The following is a 19153-nucleotide window of genomic DNA, read 5'->3' on the forward strand; positions in this document are numbered from 1 at the left end:
ATGGATAGATAGATGGAAGGATGGAAGGAAGGAAGAAATGAGGATGGAAGGATGAAAATAAGGATGGATGGATATAAGGGATGGATGGATGGAAATGATAGAAGGATAGATGGATAGATGGAAGGAAGGATGGATGTAAGGGATGGATGGATGGAAATCAGGATGGATGGGTGGATGGATGTAAGGGATGGATGGAAATAAGGATAAAAGGATGGATGGATAGATAGATGGAAGGATGGAAGGAAGGAAGAAATGAGGATGGAAGGATGAAAATAAGGATAGATGGATGTAAGGGATGGATGGATGGAAATGATAGAAGGATAGATGGATAGATGGAAGGAAGGATGGATGTAAGGGATGGATGGAAATAAGGATAAAAGGATGGATGGATAGATAGATGGAAGGATGGAAGGAAGGAAGGAAGAAATGAGGATGGAAGGATGAAAATAAGGATGGATGGATGTAAGGAATGGATGGATGGAAATCAGGATGGATGGAAATAAGGATGGATGGGTGGATGGATGTAATGGATGGATGGAAATAAGGATAAAAGTATGGATGGATAGATAGATGGAAGGAAGGAAGGAAGGAAGATATGAGGATGGAAGAGTGAAAATAAGGATGGATGGATGTAAGGGATGGATGAATGGAAATTGGATGGATAGATGGATGGATGGATAGATGGATGTAAGGAATGAATGGAAATAAGGATGGATAGATGGAAGGAAGAAGGGAAGAAAGGAAGGTAAGTATGGATGATATATGGAAGGATATATGGATGTAAGGCATGGATGGATAGATGGATGGAAGGGATGGATGGAAATAAGGATGGATGGATGGATGGATGGATGGAAATATGGATGGATGGACATAAGGGATGGATGGATGGAAATAAGGATAGATGGATAGATTGAAGGATAGATGGATGTAAGGGATGGATGGATGGGAAGGATGGATGGATAAATGGAAGAATGGATGAAAATAAGGATGGATGGATGGGTAGATGGATGGAAGGAAGAAATAAGGATGGAAGGATGAAAATAAGGATGTATGTATATAAGGGATGGATGGATGGAAATAAGAATGGATAGATGGAAGGATGGAAGGAAGGAAGAAATGAGGATGGAAGGATGAAAATAAGGATGAATGGATGTAAGGGATGGATGGATGGAAATGATAGAAGGATAGATGGATAGATGGAAGGAAGAATGGATGTAAGGGATGGATGGATGGAAATCAGGATGGATGGAGATAAGGATGGATGGGTGGATGGATGGATGTAATGGATGGATGGAAATAAGGATAAAAGGATGGATGGATAGATAGATGGAAGGATGGAAGGAAGGAAGAAATGAGGATGGAAGGATGAAAATAAGGATGAATGGATGTAAGGGATGGATGGATGGAAATGATAGAAGGATAGATGGAAGGAAAGATGGATGTAAGGGATGGATGGATGGAAATCAGGATGGATGGAAATAAGGATGGGTGGATGGATGTAAGGGATGGATGGAAATAAGGATAAAAGGATGGATGGATAGATAGATGGAAGGATGGAAATAAGGATGGATGGATGGATGGATGTAAGGGATGGATGGATGGAAATGATAGAAGGATAGATGGAAGGAAGGATGGATGTAAGGAATGGATGGATGGAAATCAGGATGGATAGAAATAAGGATGGATGGGGGGATGGATGAAAGGGATGGATGGAAATAAGGATAAAAGGATGGATGGATAGATAGATGGAAGGACGGAAGGAAGGAAGAAATGAGAATGGATGGATGGAAATAAGGATGGATGGATGAATGGATGTAAGGGATGGATGGATGGAAATGATAGAAAGATGGATAGATGGAAGGAAGGATGGATGTAAGGAATGGATGGATGGAAATCAGGATGGATGGAAATCAGGATGGATGGGTGGATGGATGGATGTAATGGATGGATGGAAATAAGGATAAAAGTATGGATGGATGGATAGATAGATGGATGGAAGGAGGAAGAAATAAGGATGGAAGGATGAAAATAAGGATGTATGTATATAAGGGATGGATGGATGGAAATAAGAATGGATAGATGGAAGGATGGAAGGATGGAAATAAGTATGGATGGATATATGGAAGGATATATGGATGTAAGGCATGGATGGATGGAATGGAGGGATGGATAGAAAAAAGGATGGGCAACGGAAGCCTGCCTCTGTGACCCTCTCCTTCTCCGTGGACCCCCCCCCCACAGATTACGAAGCCATCCTGATCTCTTTGCTGGTGGTCTTCCTCCTGATCGTGCCCGCTTTGCTCCTGGGGCTCTACCGCTGCTACCGACGGGAGAGTTCGCTCCTCCACAAGTGGGCCAGGGGCTTCAGGAAGAGACACAACACGACCTGCAGGTGGGCAGCTCCCCAATAATGTGCGAATCCTTTCCCTCCCTCTCCTCTCTTCTCCTAATCCCTGGCCCTGAACCCCCAATTTCTCCTTCTCACCGTTCGTGGCGGGTTCATCGCACGGACGGCTCTCGCGCCCGGCTCTTTTTAATGGGAAGCCCCCTCCCCACTTAATTCACCGGCGGCCCTCCTTCACACAACCTGCTTTACCCCCCGTTGCAAATAAACCCTCTTCCTGGTTTCCTGGAGCCATCCGTTCCCCTCTGACGGGTCCCAGAGGCCGATCCGATCCTCATCAGCCCAAGATGAAACCATGGCTAATCCAATGAGCCATGCGGTTGTGGGAACGTGGCTTAGAGCCCCGTCGGAATGACAGAAGGGAGGCTGGCGATAACAACCCAACGCCATTCATTCAAGGCCGCAAACTTAATCATGTACAACATCGTGGCGGGAATTATTTCGCCGTTTGGCTGTCATCATCGCCCTTGTTGTCAAATGAAAAATAATTAATCCCGGGGGAAGGAAAGGCGGTGGAGGAATCGTTGAAATGGATGGCAGCTTTGGGGGCGGGGGGGGGGGGGAGAAAAGGAAAGGGACCAAGCTTTGTGGAGGTAGTCCTCGGTTTACGACCATGATGGAGCCCACAATTACGGCCATAAATCATCTAGAGATAGTCCTTGATTTATGGCCATCATTGAACCCAAAATTATGGCCATAAACCATCTACGGATAGTCCTCGATTTACGGCCATCATTGAGCCCACAATTATGGCCATCAGCCATCTAGATAGTCCTCAATTTATGGCCATCATTGAACCCACAATTATGGCCATAAACCATCTACAGATAGTCCTCGATTTACGGCCATCATTGAGCCCACAATGACGGCCATTAGCCATCTAGATAGTCCTCAACTTACAGCCATCATTGAGCCCACAATTACGGCCATCAGCCATCAAGAGATAGTCCTCAATTTATGGCCATCATTGAACCCACAATTATGGCCATAAACCATCTACAGATAGTTCTCGATTTACGGCCATCATTGAGCCCACAATGACGGCCATTAGCCATCTAGATAGTCCTCAACTTACAGCCATCATTGAACCCACAATTATGGCCATAAACCATCTACAGATAGTCCTCAACTTACGGCCATCATTGAACCCACAATTACAGCCATAAACATAGTCCTCGACTTATGACCATAACTGAACCCACAATTACAGCCGTAAAGAGATAGTCCTCAATTTACGACCATAATCGAACCCCCAATTACGGCCATAAACCATCAACAGACAGTCCTCGACTTATGACCATTTGTAGTTACAACGGCCCTGAACAGAGTGACTTATGACCGCTTTTCACACTTACGACCGTGGCAGCATCCCCACAGTCACGTGATCAAAAATCAGGTGCTTGGCCCCCGACTTGTATTTATGATGGTCGCAGCGTCTCCGGGGTCATGCGATCCCCTTTTCATACCTCCTGGCAAGCAATGTCAAGGGGGAAGCTGGATTCACTTAGCAACCAGGTGACTAACTTATCCACTGCGGTGACTCACTTAACAACGGAGACAAGAAAGCTCGTAAAATGGGGCAAAACTCGCTTAGCACATGTCTCCCTTAACAACAGGAATTTTGGGCTCCGTTTGCGGTCGTAATTCGAGAACTACTTATACAGTGAATTAATTCAGAATCAGAATGAGATCTGAAAGGGAGCTTTGCTTTTATCCAATGTTTAAAGGGTTTTATTTGTTCTTTTATGTTCTGTTTTTGCGACAGGAACGGAATCGTTCATCAGAAAACAAGCCAAGGCCATTCGAATTCCGCCTTCAGCCTGCAGGATATTTCCTCCGCTAACAAAGTGAAATCCAGCATCACCAGCCAGGTAAAGGAACTCCTCCCCGCTCAGTGCCAACACCTTTGCAGTCGTTTGAAGGCTGCTTATCAAACAGGTAGTCCTCGACTTACGACCACAACTGAACCCCCCCACCCACCCCTGAAATTTCCATGGCTAAACCAGACAACGGTTTCACCAGACTTTGCTCCATTTGACTACCACCTTTCTTGCCACCGTTGCTAAGCGAATCACTGCCCTTGATAAGTTAGTCACCCGGTTGTTAAGCGAATCCACGGCTTCCCCCATGGATTTTGCTCGTTGGAAGGTTGCCAAAGGGGATCACGTAACCGCAAGACGCCGTCATAAGTATGAGCCACTTGCCGAAGGGTCCGAATTTGGATCACGTGACTGCGGGAATGCCGCAACGGTCGTAAGTGTGACAAAACGGTCGTCAGTCTCTTTTTTTCAGGGCCGTTGTAACTTGAAACGGTCACTAAATGAACCATCGTAAATAGAGGACTACCTGTGCTCAGGGTTTCTCTTTTCTTCTACCTTGACTGAGTGATCCTCTCCAAATTTGATTTAAAGCAATATTTCTCAAGCTTGGCCGCTGGAAGATGGGTGGACTTCAACTCCCAGAATTCCCCAGCCAGCACAGCTGGCTGGGGAATTCTGGGAGTTGAAGTCCACCCATCTTCCAGCGGCCAAGCTTGAGAAATATTGCTTTAGAGTAAATATAATTCCTTATATTTCACAGTCGCTTCATATCTTCCCGCTGTTAATCCTTCTGCACTCCAGCTAGTCCTCAAATTACAACGGTCCATTTAGTGACCGTTCCAAGTTACAACGGACACTGAAAAAAGGGACGTATGACTGTTTTTTCACCCTTAACGATCTCTGCAATCCCCACGGCCAGACTTTCTTGGTAACTGACTCCTCTATTTATGACGGTCGCAGCCATCCCCTTTGGCGACCGTCTGATGAGCAAAGTCGATGGGAAGGGGTGGGGGGAAGACAGATTCGCTTAACAACCGTGTTCTTAACTTAACCACGGCAGCGGTTCGCTTAATAACGGCGGCGAGGAAAGCCGTAAAATGGAGCAAAATGCATTTTAAGAAGTGTCTCGCTTAGCAACAGACATTTTGGGCTCGATGGTGGTCGTAAGTCGAGGAAATACCTGTATTTATCCTCATTTTAGAACCGATGTGGACATGCATTGAGAAAGTAAAATAATAATAGCAGCAACTGTGAGAGGGATCTTGGAGTCTTAGTGGAAAACTAATTAAATAGGAGCCAGCCGTGTGCAGAGGCAGCCAAAAAAGCCAATGCAACCCTAAATTGCATTAACAGAGGGATTCAATCAAGATCAAGGGAGGTACTAATACCACTCTATAAATCCCTAGTAAGACCACACCTAGAGTACTGCATCCAATTTTGGTCCCCACACTATAAAAAAGATGTGGAGACTCTGGAAAGAGTGCAGAGAAGAGCAACAAAGAGGATTAGGGGACTGGAGGCTAAAACATACGATGAACGGTTGCAGGAACTGGGCCTGGCTGGTCTAGGGAAGAGAAGGACCAGGGGAGACAGGAGAGCATCTTCCAATATTTGAGGGGCTGCCATAGAGAAGAGGAAGGGGGTCAAGCTGTTTTCCAAAGCACAAGAAAGAAAGAAAGAAAGAAAGAGAGAGAGAGAGAGAGAGAGAGAAAGAAGAAAGAAAGAAAGAAAGAAAAAGAAAGAGAGAGAGAGAGAGAGAGAGAAAGAAGAAAAAGAAAGAAAAAGAAAGAGAGAGAGAAAGAAAGAAAGAAAGAAAGAAAGAAAGAAAGAAAGAAAGAAAGAAAGAAAGAAAGAAAGAAAGAAAGAAAGAAATCTGAGTGAGCCATGGATGGACAGAAGACATGGCTAATCTAGTGAAGAGAAGGGCCAGGGGAGACAGGAGAGCATCTTCCAATATTTGAGGGGCTGCCATAGAAAGGAGAAGGGGGTCAAGCTGTTTTCCAAAGCACAAGAAAGAAAGAAAGAAAGAGAGAGAGAGAGAGAGAGAGAGAGAGAAAGAAGAAAAAGAAAGAAAAAGAAAGAGAGAGAGAAAGAAAGAAAGAAAGAGAAAGAAAGAAAGAAAGAAAGAAAGAAAGAAAGAAAGAAAGAAAGAAAGAAAGAAAGAAAGAAAGAAAGACATCTGAGTGAACCATAGATGGACAGAAGACATGGCTAATCTAGTGAAGAGAAGGACCAGGGGAGACAGGAGAGCATCTTCCAATATTTGAGGGGCTGCCCCAGAGAGGAGGAAGGGGGTCTGAAGCTATTTTCCAAAGCACAAGAAAGAAAGAAAGAAAGAGAGAGAGAGAGAGAGAGAGAGAGAGAGAGAGAGGGAAAGAAAGAAAGAAAAAGAAAGAAAGAAAGAATGAAAAAGAAAGAAAGAAAGAGAAAGAAAGAAAGAAAGAAAGAAAGAAAGAAAGAAAGAAAGAAAGAAAGAAAGAAAGAAAGAAAGACATCTGAGTGAACCATAGATGGACAGAAGACATGGCTAGTCTAGTGAAGAGAAGGACCAGGGGAGACAGGAGAGCATCTTCCCATATTTGAGGGGCTGCCCCAGAGAGGAGGAAGGGGGTCGAGCTGTTTTCCAAGGCACCCAAAGGCCAGACAAAGAACAATGGATGGAAACGGATCAAGGAGCGATTCAACCTGGAAATAAGGATAATTTTTTCTGAACAACCCACCGATGGAAGAGAAGTTGCCTTCAGAAGTTGGCTTCAGAGGCTTTCAAGGAGAGACTGGACTGCCCTCTGTCAGAAATGATGTAGGTTTTCCTGCCTGGGTGGGTGGGGGGGTTGGACTAGATGACCTCCAAGGTCCCCTCCAACTCTTCTGTTATTCAGTGGAATGGCTTGCCTTCAAAAGTTGTAGGAGGTTCATCACTGGGAGCTTTCAAGAAGAGACTGGACTTGGGGTGGAGTGGTGGAATTCAGCCGGTTCGGGCGAATCGGTAGTTAAATTCCTGGCTGGCCCCTCCCCTCCCACCCCGCCTCTTCCAGAAGTCCCCCACCCCACCCCATGCCCCGTTTTGGCTCCCAGGTAAGTGCAGGGAGGCCTACTAGGGCCAAAACGGGGTGCAGGGGCTGTGTGCCCTCCCCCGGTCCATTTTTGCTCCCGGGGGGGGGGATGCAGGATGCCGAGTGCTGCCTGTCACACACCCCTGGCCACGCCCACCCTGGCCACGCCCACCCAGTCGGTCATTACATTCCCTTCCGACTCTTTGTTAATCTGTTCAATCTGTTAAAAATTCCATGTTTACAAAACCCGCAACTTTTAAGTCCGTTAACTGCCACGGCTTGAAATAATAAAGCCGTTTGATCATCATTTTCAACGGAGCCACGATTTACCGCTCACGGGAAGGGCCGAGAATCCGCTGTGGCTGAGTGGGGGGGGGGGGCGAGGGGCTTAATTCAGATTTATCCAGCTGATTTTGGAGAGAGTTAGTCCATTCGGTCTGCTCCTTTTGAACTAAATCATCCATTTTGGGTTAAATTGTTGTGCTACATTTTCCTTAAGCTGGCAAATATGTGGTTTTGGGGTTTTTTTTGTGTGTGTGGGTTTTTTTTTTTGGGTGGCAACGGAGTGGAAATACGTGCCGTGAATAAAGTCGGCCTGAAATTAAATAGTTTCACGCCTGCTTTGATTCAAATTATTGATTCCGTTCAGAGAGTTAATTCAGTTCTGAAAATGCACTCGGGGAAGTGATGCACAGTCCGGAGCGCCAAGCTACAGGTGGTCCTCGATTTACAACCATTTGTTTAACGACGGTTCAAAGTTACAACGGCACTGGAAAAAAGTGACCGGTGAACAGTTATCTCACTTAACGACCGTGGCGGCAGCACTCCCGGGGTCACGGGATCAAACATTCGGAAGCTTGGAACTGGCATGTACCAGCCGGATTCCGATCAGCAGAGTTAATGGGAGAAGGCAGATTTGCTCTGATTCAGTTAGTGATGGAAATGATTCATTTAACAACGGTGGTAAAAAAAAGATTGTAAAATTGGACGTGACTCGTTTAAACACCTTGCGTAGCAGCTGGAATCCTGCTTTCCATTATGGTCGTAAGTCGAGGACTACCTGTATAGCTTTGCAGTGCCCTAATACTGTGATAGAAAGTCAGTTTGGTGTCGTGGTTAAGGCATCAGACAGGACTAGAACTCACTGTCTCCTGGTGATTGGCCCAAATTCACCCAGCTAGTTTTCGCGCCTAAGGCGGGACTAGAACTCACCGTCTCCTGGTGATTGCCCAAATTCACCCAGCTGGTTTTCACGCCTAAGGCGGGACTAGAACTCACCGTCTCCTGGTGATTGGCCCAAATTCACCCAGTTGGTTTTCACGCCTAAGGCGGGACTAAAACTCACCGTCTCCTGGTGATTGCCCAAATTCACCCAGCTGGTTTTCACGCCTAAGGTGGGACTAGAACTCACCGTCTCCTGGTGATTGGCCCAAATTCACCCAGCTGGTTTTCACGCCTAAGGTGGGACTAAAACTCACCGTCTCCTGGTGATTGGCCCAAATTCACCCAGCTGGTTTTCACGCCTAAGGCGGTACTAGAACTCACCGTCTCCTGGTGATTGGCCCAAATTCACCCAGTTGGTTTTCATGCCTAAGGAGGGACTAGAACTCACCGTCTCCTGGTGATTGGCCCAAATTCACCCAGCTGGTTTTCACGCCTAAGGCGGGACTAGAACTCACCGTCTCCTGGTGATTGGCCCAAATTCACCCAGTTGGTTTTCATGCCTAAGGAGGGACTAGAACTCACCGTCTCCTGGTGATTGGCCCAAATTCACCCAGTTGGTTTTCACGCCTAAGGCGGGACTAGAACTCACCGTCTCCTGGTGATTGGCCCAAATTCACCCAGCTGGTTTTCACGCCTAAGGCGGGACTAGAACTCACCGTCTCCTGGTGATTGGCCCAAATTCACCCAGTTGGTTTTCATGCCTAAGGAGGGACTAGAACTCACCGTCTCCTGGTGATTGGCCCAAATTCACCCAGCTGGCTTTCATGCCTAAGGCGGGACTAGAACTCACCGTCTCCTGGTGATTGGCCCAAATTAACCCAGCTGGTTTTCACGCCTAAGGCGGGACTAGAACTCACTCTCTCCTGCTTTCTAGCTGGGTGCCTTCAACAACTAAACCCAACTGGCAATTTTCAGCTGGAAAAACTCACGAAAAACCCTTTTTCTTTTCTTTTCTCTCTCCCCCCTGCAGGTAGCCAGAGGCATTTCCTCATTGAAGCCCAACCCTTCTGAAAGGGCCCCCCACCCCATCAACGTGGTACGACCCTTACGGCCCGGCTGTGGCCCCTCGACCCCCCTCCAGAGAGACCTCAAACCTTCCAGGCCCCCTCCCCCGCCCTTCCACGGATCGCCCGCCACGCCTCTGAAAGGCGGATTTGGGGGTCCCACCAAACTGCCCCCTCCGAAGAAGCCCCTTCCGAGCACCCCCGTCCGACCCCCTCCGGTGAGTTGCCTGCTCCTATTTGCCCCATTAGCTTGTGGGGGGTGGGGGGTGGGGGTCTCAGTTCTGGAAAATCTACAGTTTGCTACTGGAAGGTTATATATCCAGAGATTTCCACTGCAGGGTGTGCCTAGCTGGTTGGGGGATTCTGGGAATTGAAGTCCCAGCCACAGGGGTGGGTTCTACATTTTTTTACTACCGGTTCCGTGGGCGTGGCTTATTTTGTGGGTGTGGCTTGGAGGTCATGTGACTAGGCGGGCGTGGCTAGCTGGTCAGAGTCATTTCTGGAAGGTCCTCGCACTTATGACCGGACTCATTTGTTTGCTTTTAACACTGATCAGCTGTCGGGCGGCCCTTTGAAGCCCCGCGGCAAGAGTTCAAACAGTTTTTTTCCCTCTAGTCATCAGCTGGGACTCAGGAGGCAGCCATAGATTGGGGGTGGGACCAAATAAAAAGTAAGAATAACGTGGGGGGTTGGGGGGGGAGAACCGGTTCGGTGACGTCATATCGTCACCGTTACCGGCTCGGCCGAACCGGACCGAACCGGGAGGAACCCACCACTGCCCAGCCACCTTAAAAGTAGCTAAAGTTGAGAAAATCTGTCTCAGGCACACCTTATTGCTCTTTTTTGGGGGGATGAAAAGGCTAAATTAGTAGATCAAGGGAACGCTCTCGATGTAATTTACCTTGAATATGAAGTCTGGCTTGGGAAATCTGGCAGTTGAGATCTACATCCTACCAGCTAACAAACCCTGATCCAGAGGTGCTTTGCCAATTATGGTGGCTGCTGTACCTTGGCTTCCAACGTGGCACCCTACCCCGATGATAGCTTGTTCAACAAACCAGGTTAGAAGTTCCAGAGTTCAAATGCAGCCATTAGAAAGTGAAGGTTTAATGGGTAGAAACCAACCAGCGCCGAATGCGGGATTTGGGTTTTGGCCAGAAGGACTTTTAGGGAGGACATGATAGCAGCCGTCCAATATCTCAGGGGCTGCCACAAAGAAGAGGGGGGTCAAATTATTTTCCAAAACCTCAGAGGGAGGACAAGAAGCAATGGATGGAAACTAATCAAGGAGAGAAGCAACCTGAAACTTGGGCGGGATCTACATGGTGGGAATTCTGGAATCCAACCTCAAATTAAGGAGAAACTTCCTAACAGTGAGGACAATTAACCAGTGGAACAGCTTGCCACCAGAAGTTGTAGGTGGCTCAATCACTGGAGGTTTTAAAGAAGAGACTGGACAGTCACTTGTCTCGAATGGTTTCCGGTTTGGGCACTCTGTGCCTAAAAGGTTCGCCATCACTGGTATAGGATCTCCTGCTTAAGCAGGGGGCTGGACTAGAAGACCTCCAAGGCCCCTTCCAGCTCTATTCTGATTCTGATGCTGTTGTTGTGTGCTGTTTTCTCCCCTTGGCAGCTCAACCCGCAGCCCAGACCCCTTTACAAACCCTTGGCCAAGACTCTTCTGGCGAAAGACGTGGCCTCAGCACCGAGTTCAGCCTTGCTGGTTATGGTCCCTCCGACCAACTCCAAGCCAGCGGGGACCGGGGCCTTGAACCATGTCTCCAAACCTCTCAAGTAAGTTGGCCGCGAGAGACGATGTTCCCTGACCTCGGCTTCCTTTCGAAAGCACGAAGCAAAGTCTTAATCCCGCTAAAAACCTCTTTTTATATAACCCGACTGTGAATTCTGCTCGTTCCCAGTCAACGAGGCTTTGGCAAACAGTCTTTCAGAGGAAGGTTGATCAACACAAACCTTATCTCGCTTGGAACGCTGCCAGAGAAGCAATTTCCAAATGGAGAGCAAGGCCAAACTCGGCACCGAGTCTATTAGAGGCACGAACAGAACTTTCCCATCTTGAAACGAGATGAACTAATTGCTTCCTGCAAAAGCCCACCTCCCGTTCGCTCCTCTTTTATGTCCTATGGGAGGGGCCAATCATCTCCAAGGTGTGGCCTTACTCCTGAGTCGACCCTGCTTTCTTAATTGTTCTTGTCTTCTGGCAGCGCTGAGCATGAGCGCCGAGGAACAGTTGGAACAGGCTCCAACTGTTCCTCTCCCTCGCTGCTGTCTAGCTCCCTCTCGGCCTCCGACGCAGAGCCCTCGTCCGAGCTTTCCCCAGCCCCCAGGACTGGCCCAAGTTCCTCCCCAACCTCCTCACTGTCTGACTTTGCTGCCAGCTCTGCTGGCTGCCGGTGGGCCACAACAGACGACGCCTTCGGGAACGGAAACGGGGCGAGGCCCTGACATCCGAGTCCCAGGGCAAAAATCCGCCAATTTTGCCTCACGACCACCGTCGATTTTCTCCTGTGTGCATTTCCTGCCCAACGATAAGTAGTCCTCGACATAACGACCGTAATGGAGCCTAGCCCATTATGGCCGTAAGCCGTAACAGTTGTAAAATGTTGTTAAGCGAATTGTTGAGTTAATAACACGGTCGTTCAGCGAATCGGGCTTACCCCCCCCCCCACTTTCACTTTGCTCGTCAGAAGGTCGCGAAAGGGGATCACGTGACTCCCCGGAACACTGCGACCGTCGCAATGATGAATCAGTCGGCAAGCATCTGGATTTTGATCAGCTGACGATGGGGACGCTGCAGTGGTCTTTTCAGTGTGAAAAGGGCCATAAGTCCCATTTTTTTGGAGTTGTTGTATCTTTGAACGGTCACTAAGTGAGTCATCGTAAGTGGAGGACTCTCTGTAGGAGACATCCGGAAAAGCTGAGAACATTGGAAAACTTTGAGCCAGGAACATGGACCCCACGGGAAACGATTTTGTCATCTAAGCTACTAACACACCTTTTTCCTCTCTTTCTCTCTGTTTCAGGCCAGTTGCACCTCAAAGGTGAGTGTGATGGAGCCCCTGGGACTCACCTGGGGAAACCCCACTTCCTCCCCACCTCCGTTTACCTGTGTTCTTCTTGCCTTAGGCAGAACTACAACTCACTGTCTCCTGGTGATAGGCCCAAAGTCACCTAGCTGGCATTCATATCTTAGGCAAAACTAGAACTCACCATCGCCTAGTGTTTTGTCCAAAATGTCTCAGCTGGCTTTCCTGCCTTAGGCAGAACTACAACTCACTGTCTCCTGGTGATTGGCCTACAGTCACGCGTCTGGTTTTCGTGCCTAAGGCTGGACTAGAACTCACTGTCTCCTAGTGATTGGCCCAAAGTCACCTAGCTGACTTTGGTATCTTAGGCAAAACTAGAACTCCCCATCTCCTGGTATCCAAAGTGTCTCAGCTGGTTTTCATGCCTCAGGCAAGACTGGAACTCCCCATCTCCTCGTGATAGGCCCAAAGTCACCCAGCTGGTTTTTATTTAAGGCAGGACTAGAACTCACTGTCTCCTGGTGATTGGCCCGAAGTCACCTAGCTGGCTGTCATGTCTTCAGGCAAAACTAGAACTCCCCATCTCCTGATGTCCAAAATGTCTCAGCTGGTTTTCATGCCTTAGGTAGAGCTATAACTCACTATCTCCTGGCGATAGGCCCCAAGTCACCCAACTGTGCCTAAGGCAGGACTAGAACTCACACTCTCCTAGTTTCTAATTTTGTTGCCTTAACCACTGGACCAAACTGGATCCCACCATGGTTGCCCGCCATGGTTACTTTTTAATGTTTTCCTTCTGGTTCTTCTGAAGAATATATTGTTGTGACCTAGGCTTACTGAGTAATTACAAGATACAATTAGTCCCAAACAAACCTGTTTTATTGTAACAGCCGAGAATTACGTTCATTCCCAACTGAGTCCCAATTAGTTGCAAAAAAAAAGTCCTTTGGGGATAATCACCAACCTTTATCTTCTTTGACATCCTGCCAAAGGCCTTATTTGGCAAAGCCCCACGAAGTTCAGAAACAAACAAGAGATGCCGACTGGAAACAGAGTTAGCAATGTTGCTTTCCTGCAAAAGGCCCCAAGTGCCTCTGTTTCTCTTTTAAGCCTTATGGGAGGGTGCCAATCATCTCCTGGCCTTACTCCCGAGTCGTCCCTTTTGCTTTAGCTTCTCTTGCCTTCTGGCAGCTGTGCACATGCGTGTACTCGGAACAGGCTCCTCTTGTTCCTCTGCTTCTCTGATGTCCGACTCTGGGGGCTTGGGAGTTCATGCATCACTCCCCGATGGCCCTGGCCCCATCTCTGTCTCCGACGCAGAGCCCTCATCCGGGCCTTCCTCAGACTCCAGGACTGGCCCTTGTTCCTCCCCAGCCTCCTCACTGTCCGACTCCGCTACTAGCTGCGTGGGCTGCTGGCGGACCATAACATGTCTGATTTTCATTGCCTTTCTTCTTTCTTTAGACCCCTCCCAGGCCTAAAGGTTCATCCAGCTTCCTTCGCCTTCAAGAAGTGACAAAGCTTTGGCCATCCTTGGACAACGTTGCCTTCCTCATTTGCACTACTGCGGTTCCAACGCAGGGATTTTTGTTACGAGAGACATTTTCAACTTTTTTTGGGTGGGCGGGTGGGTTTGGAAAATGGAAACAGTTCCACCCAAAAAAATATATATATATGAAGAAATGGAGAGGAGAGTTATGGTCACCAAACCTTTTGTGGGGCCGTCGAGAGTAGGTGAACCTTGAGACGCGTGGCTTCAAGTGATCTCCAGAAGCTGCGTGAACGTGAAGATATCATGACCTACCTCCTTTTTTTTTTTTTTTTGCACAACTTCATGAGATGTTCTCTCCTGGACTGCCTAGTTGGGTGGACCTGGCGTTAAGTTGGTATTACTGATTTACAGGTGGACACCCAAGTTTTCCAGACGTACAATGGAGCAAACCATGAGATGGAACCAGCTTCTCCATCTGGACATTGTTTTAGGACATTGAGCTGAGCTCCCAACCTCCCTATGTGGAACATGAGTCAAATTTAGATGGTCTGGAAGAAACCAGATGATGTAGAAGTCCAAGGGGTTGATGAGCTTTTCTTGAGTCCTTCTTGACACCTGTTTCTTCCAACTGGAGAAGAAGGCCATCTCAGAACATCTCCCATGATTCCAGAAAACAGGAAGGGCCTTGGGAAATGTCCTGATTCCTTGGAAGGGTGGGTGCTGCTGATGTTCTTGGGCAACTTCATGGGTCCTTGAAATTGGGAGATCCAAGATCTTCATTGGGGGGGCAGAAAACCTTGTCTCCTTCAACTCTCTTCCCTCCAGTTACAATGGAGGGCCATTTCTACCCCACACATCCATTGGGACAAAGTTCAGGATGTCTCTCTGTAGAGCATCAACACAAAAATCCACTACAGTCAATTCTACTGTAGTCCATGTGGTTGGCGGTGAATAAAAATTAGGATTGGGGGAAGGAAGTTCTAGCTTTTCTTTGGGAATGGAAAGTTTTCCATCCCAAGAAAATCCGGGCCAATTTTTGGTTTGAGGGGTGAAGGCCAGCAGAAGAACAGCACAGGAGAAACAACTTTCCTGATCCAGTACAGGCGAGGTTGACTGACAATGGGAGAGTGACTATGGGGTCATTATAGATGGTGGACCAAGACTTGAAGGCCACTCTGCATCCTGTTCCTGTCCATCCTCTCCCACTCCGTCCCACCACCCATGGTCAAGAACATCATAGCTGGTGGACCAAGTCTTGAAGTCCACTCAGCATCCTGTTCCTGTCCATCCTCTCCCACTCCGTCCCACCACCCATGGTCAAAAACATCATAGATGGTGGACCAAGTCTTGAAGTCTACTTCTGTTCCTGTCCATCCTCTCCCACTCCATCCCACCACCCATGGTCAAGAACATCATAGATGTGGACCAAATCTTGAAGTCCACTCAGCATTTTCTTCCTGTCCATCTTCTTCCACTCTATCCCACCACCTAGGGCCAAGAACATCATAGTTGGTGGACCAAGTCTTGAAGTCCATTCAGCATCTTCTTCCTGTCCATCCTCTTCTACTCTGTCCCACCACCCAGGGCCAAGAACATCATAGATGGTGGACCAGTCTTGAAGTCCACTCAGCATCCTGTTCCTGTCCATCCTCTCCCACTCTGTCCCACCACCCATGGTCAAGAACATCATAGATGGTGGACCAAGTCTTGAAATCCATTTCTGTTCCTGTCCAACCTCTCCCACTCCATCCCACCCAGGATCAAGAACATGATAGACGTGGACCAAATCTTGAAGTCCACTCAGCATCTTCTTCCTGTCCATCTTCTTCCACTCTGTCCCACCACCCAGAGTCAAGAACATCATAGCTGGTGGACCAAGTCTTGAAGTCCACTCAGCATCTTCTTCCTGTCCATCCTCTTCTACTCTGTCCCACCACCCATGGTCAAGAACATCCTAGATGGTGGACCAAGTCTTGAAGTCCACTTCTGTTCCTGTCCAACCTCTCCCACTCCGTCCCACCACCCATGGTCAAGAACATCCTAGATGGTGGACCAAGTCTTGGTCCACTCTTGTTCCTGTCCATTCTCTCCCACTCGGTCCCACCACCCAAGAACATGGTGGAGATGCCAATCTGTTGCCACATTCTATGTGTCCACCTTGGTGGTTCCTTGGGTTGCTGTTGGCCACATGGGAGAAGAAAGCCAGGTGGGGCTGGACAGTGATGAAGCTCAGTCCTTGATGGGTTCCTGAGGACGGTCATATCCCAACCCTGATCTTCTGCTGGGCCTACAGGAAACACCAGATTGGGATTGAAATGATTTAGGAGCTCATCATGGTCGACTTCAAGAAAAGCCAACATAATCTCTGATTTCAGATGGGAAAGCGGGAGAAATGCTTCACCGGTAGTCCTCGACTTACGACCATCACTGAGCCCCAAATTTCTGCTGCTAAGTGAATCATCATCATTAAAAAAAATCGTGGTATGTTTTTTCTTGCCACATTTGTCGGCACGGTCGCTAAACGGAACGGTTGTAAGTCAAGGACCACCTGCCTTCACACATTTTATCATTTTATTTTATTTTATTGCAATTTATACGCCGCCCTTCTCCCGAAGGACTCAGGGCGGCTTACAAGATAACAATTCAACAACATGAATTAAATGTAAATTAAAATCCAGTTAAAATTAATGAAATGCTCCGTATCTCAGGCTTCCTTATGGATAGGTGCCTGAGGCAGAATGAAAAAAAAATGGATATTTTTACTCTCAAGAATGGCGTTGAGCACTGGTGCTTGGGGGACCAAGCCGCCTGCACCCCATTGGAAAGACCCCCCCTCCTCTCCTTTGAGACGCACTGATGACCTCTGAGTAGCCCGCTCCTACCCTGCCTGATGCTGGCATTCCTGTGCCAAATGCTTCCCTCACCCCAATGTGCGGGGATGCCACTGTGTTGCTAGAAGGTTCTTTCGATGGGGGAAAGCTAGCTTGCGGGGGGGTGGGGGTCCTGAATCAGAACCTTCTGGCTCTTTCCCTTTCTCTCCCCCCCCCCAATTTTGTTTGCTCCTTTTTGCTATCCCCTTAGACTGGGGGTCTCCAAAGTTGGCGACTTTTAAGACTCATGGACTTCAACTCCCAGAATTCCAGAGGTTGAGGCTCGTAGACTTCATCAATTACCCAGAAGTTAAAGACTTGTGGACTTCAACTCCCAGAATTCATGGCTGGCTGGGGAATTCTGGGAGTTGAAGTCCACAAAAGTCGCCAAGTTTGGAGATCCCCTCCGCCTTAGATGACTTTGCGACGTATATTCTTGGAAGAGACGCCTGCGTTTGTCCGCACGAAGAAGAATCACTTGAAAAATCCCAGTTCTTTGAAAACTTTAGGTCCTTTTTTTAAAAAAATAATAATGATAATAATAATAAAAATAAATCAATAATTTTTTTAAAAACTGAAATCCTGGTCTGTCGTTTTGGGAGATGCTTTGGGATTCTGAGGCGATGTTGGTTGTCTCCCATGCTTGGGGTGGGGTGGGGGGGGCATCCGATCTCTCGAAGCATAATTTTGAGGGGGGGGGGCCTCTGTCTTTTAGGTTGCCCCCAACCCTTTGGTGACTGCTTGAGAGGATGAGACGCACTTAGGGAGGGATTTTGCAATTGCAGAGATGAGATTCCCATGCTTTACATCATAACGGCTAGTCCTCGCCTTATGACCTCCAAGGGGCCTCAGATTTCTGTTGCTAAGCGAGACAGTCGTTAAAAAAGGGAGTTTTGCCCCACTGGACGAACTTTTTTTGCCACCGTCATTAAGTGAATCACTGCGGTTCAGTGAGTAAGGTGGTTGCTGAGTGAATCTGGCTATCCCGTTGACTGTGCTTATGAGAAGGTCGCTAAAGGGGATCATGTGATTCCTGCAACCGTCATAAATACGAGTCGGTTGCCAAGCTTCTGAATTTTGATTATCTGACCACGGGGATACTACTATGGTCATAGGTGTGAAAAGCAGTCCTAAGTCATTTCAATGCTGTTGTGACATCGGTCACTAAATGAATGGTTGCAAGTTGAGGACTACCTGTAGTTTGGACAGTTGGGGATGATTTTCCTCCTCCCAATCCAGTTTCTTCAATCTGTCTGAAACCTCTTAATGTTTTATCTAATTTAATATTAAATTTTAAATTAATATTCAACTGATTTTCACAATTATCCCGACAGTCACGTGATCAAAATTCAGACATGTATTTATGATTTCCAAAAGTCAGTAAAGGTAGCCAGATTTGCTTAACGACCATATTATTCATTTAACAACTGCAGTATTTCACTTAACAACTGTGGCAGGAGGAAAGGGAGTAAAATTGGGCAGGGCTCAGTTAACGATTCTTGCTTAATGATGGAAATTCTGGTCCCCATTGCAAAAACTATTTCATGTAAATATCAGTTATATGGCTGCTGTTATGCATGGTGGCCACCAGATGGCAATAGAACCCCACAATTCAGAATCGTGATCTTTCAAAGCATTTTCTGTTCTTGATTATTAGCTATTTTTCCTTGAAAACTGTATATTGTGTATATTTCCAACCCTCTCATGTCTTAATCCTATTTTAATAGTCTTTGTCCTGAAACACATCAAAGATCTCTTGGGGCGTCTAGAAGGGCCTCGAGTCAATTTCTTCTCCCTGCTCGACTAAGTGAAGGTCTGGAGATGCTTTGAAAAAGTATCCAAAGAAACCAGCTAGTCCTGGTGGATGGATTAGGTTCTCCCCGGGATCGGATCCGGCAGAAGTTAAAGAGGGAATAATTTGAATTAGATGTGCAGTTATCATAAAAGGCAAATATTTCCTTGTGATAATCTAGGTGGAGGATTAGGGTTCTGGAGGTTAAAACATACAAAGAACGGTTGCAGGAATTGGGTAGGTCTACTTCAATGAAAAGAAGGAGCAGGGGTGACATGATAGCAGGGTTCCAATATTTGAGAGGCTGCCCCCAAAAAGGGGGGGAGATCCACCTATTCTCCAAAGTACCTGAAGGACCAAGACAAGAAGTAACAGATGGAAACTAACCAAGGAGAGAAGCAACCTGGAATTAAGAAGAAACTTCCTAACAATGAGGACAATTAACCAGTG

The 19153-nt window shown here is 47.4% G+C and overlaps 1 protein-coding gene and 1 pseudogene across 2 annotated transcripts in view; one reads left to right on the forward strand and one right to left on the reverse strand.

Annotated features, from left to right (window-relative positions):
- The window catches only part of ADAM33 (ADAM metallopeptidase domain 33), an 85984-nt gene extending 71770 nt beyond the window's left edge, over window positions 1-14214 (forward strand). Inside the window, exons 19-24 of one of the 2 annotated variants that reach the window (XM_060687204.2) lie at window positions 2242-2392; window positions 4170-4275; window positions 9472-9723; window positions 11139-11299; window positions 12547-12564; window positions 14014-14214. In XM_060687204.2, coding sequence (XP_060543187.2) covers window positions 2242-2392; window positions 4170-4275; window positions 9472-9723; window positions 11139-11299; window positions 12547-12564; window positions 14014-14065 — 740 coding nt within the window. In that variant the 3' untranslated portion in view covers window positions 14066-14214. The remainder of the gene's footprint in view (window positions 1-2241; window positions 2393-4169; window positions 4276-9471; window positions 9724-11138; window positions 11300-12546; window positions 12565-14013) is intronic. The other variant, XM_060687205.2, reaches the window with a different exon arrangement.
- On the reverse strand, window positions 643-2147 carry LOC148112539 (uncharacterized; annotated as a pseudogene).
- Window positions 14215-19153: the final 4939 nt, after the last annotated feature.

Source organism: Pantherophis guttatus, chromosome 8 (genome assembly GCF_059756535.1).
Source record: "Pantherophis guttatus breed Tessera chromosome 8, ASM5975653v1, whole genome shotgun sequence".
Taxonomy (NCBI): domain Eukaryota; kingdom Metazoa; phylum Chordata; class Lepidosauria; order Squamata; family Colubridae; genus Pantherophis; species Pantherophis guttatus.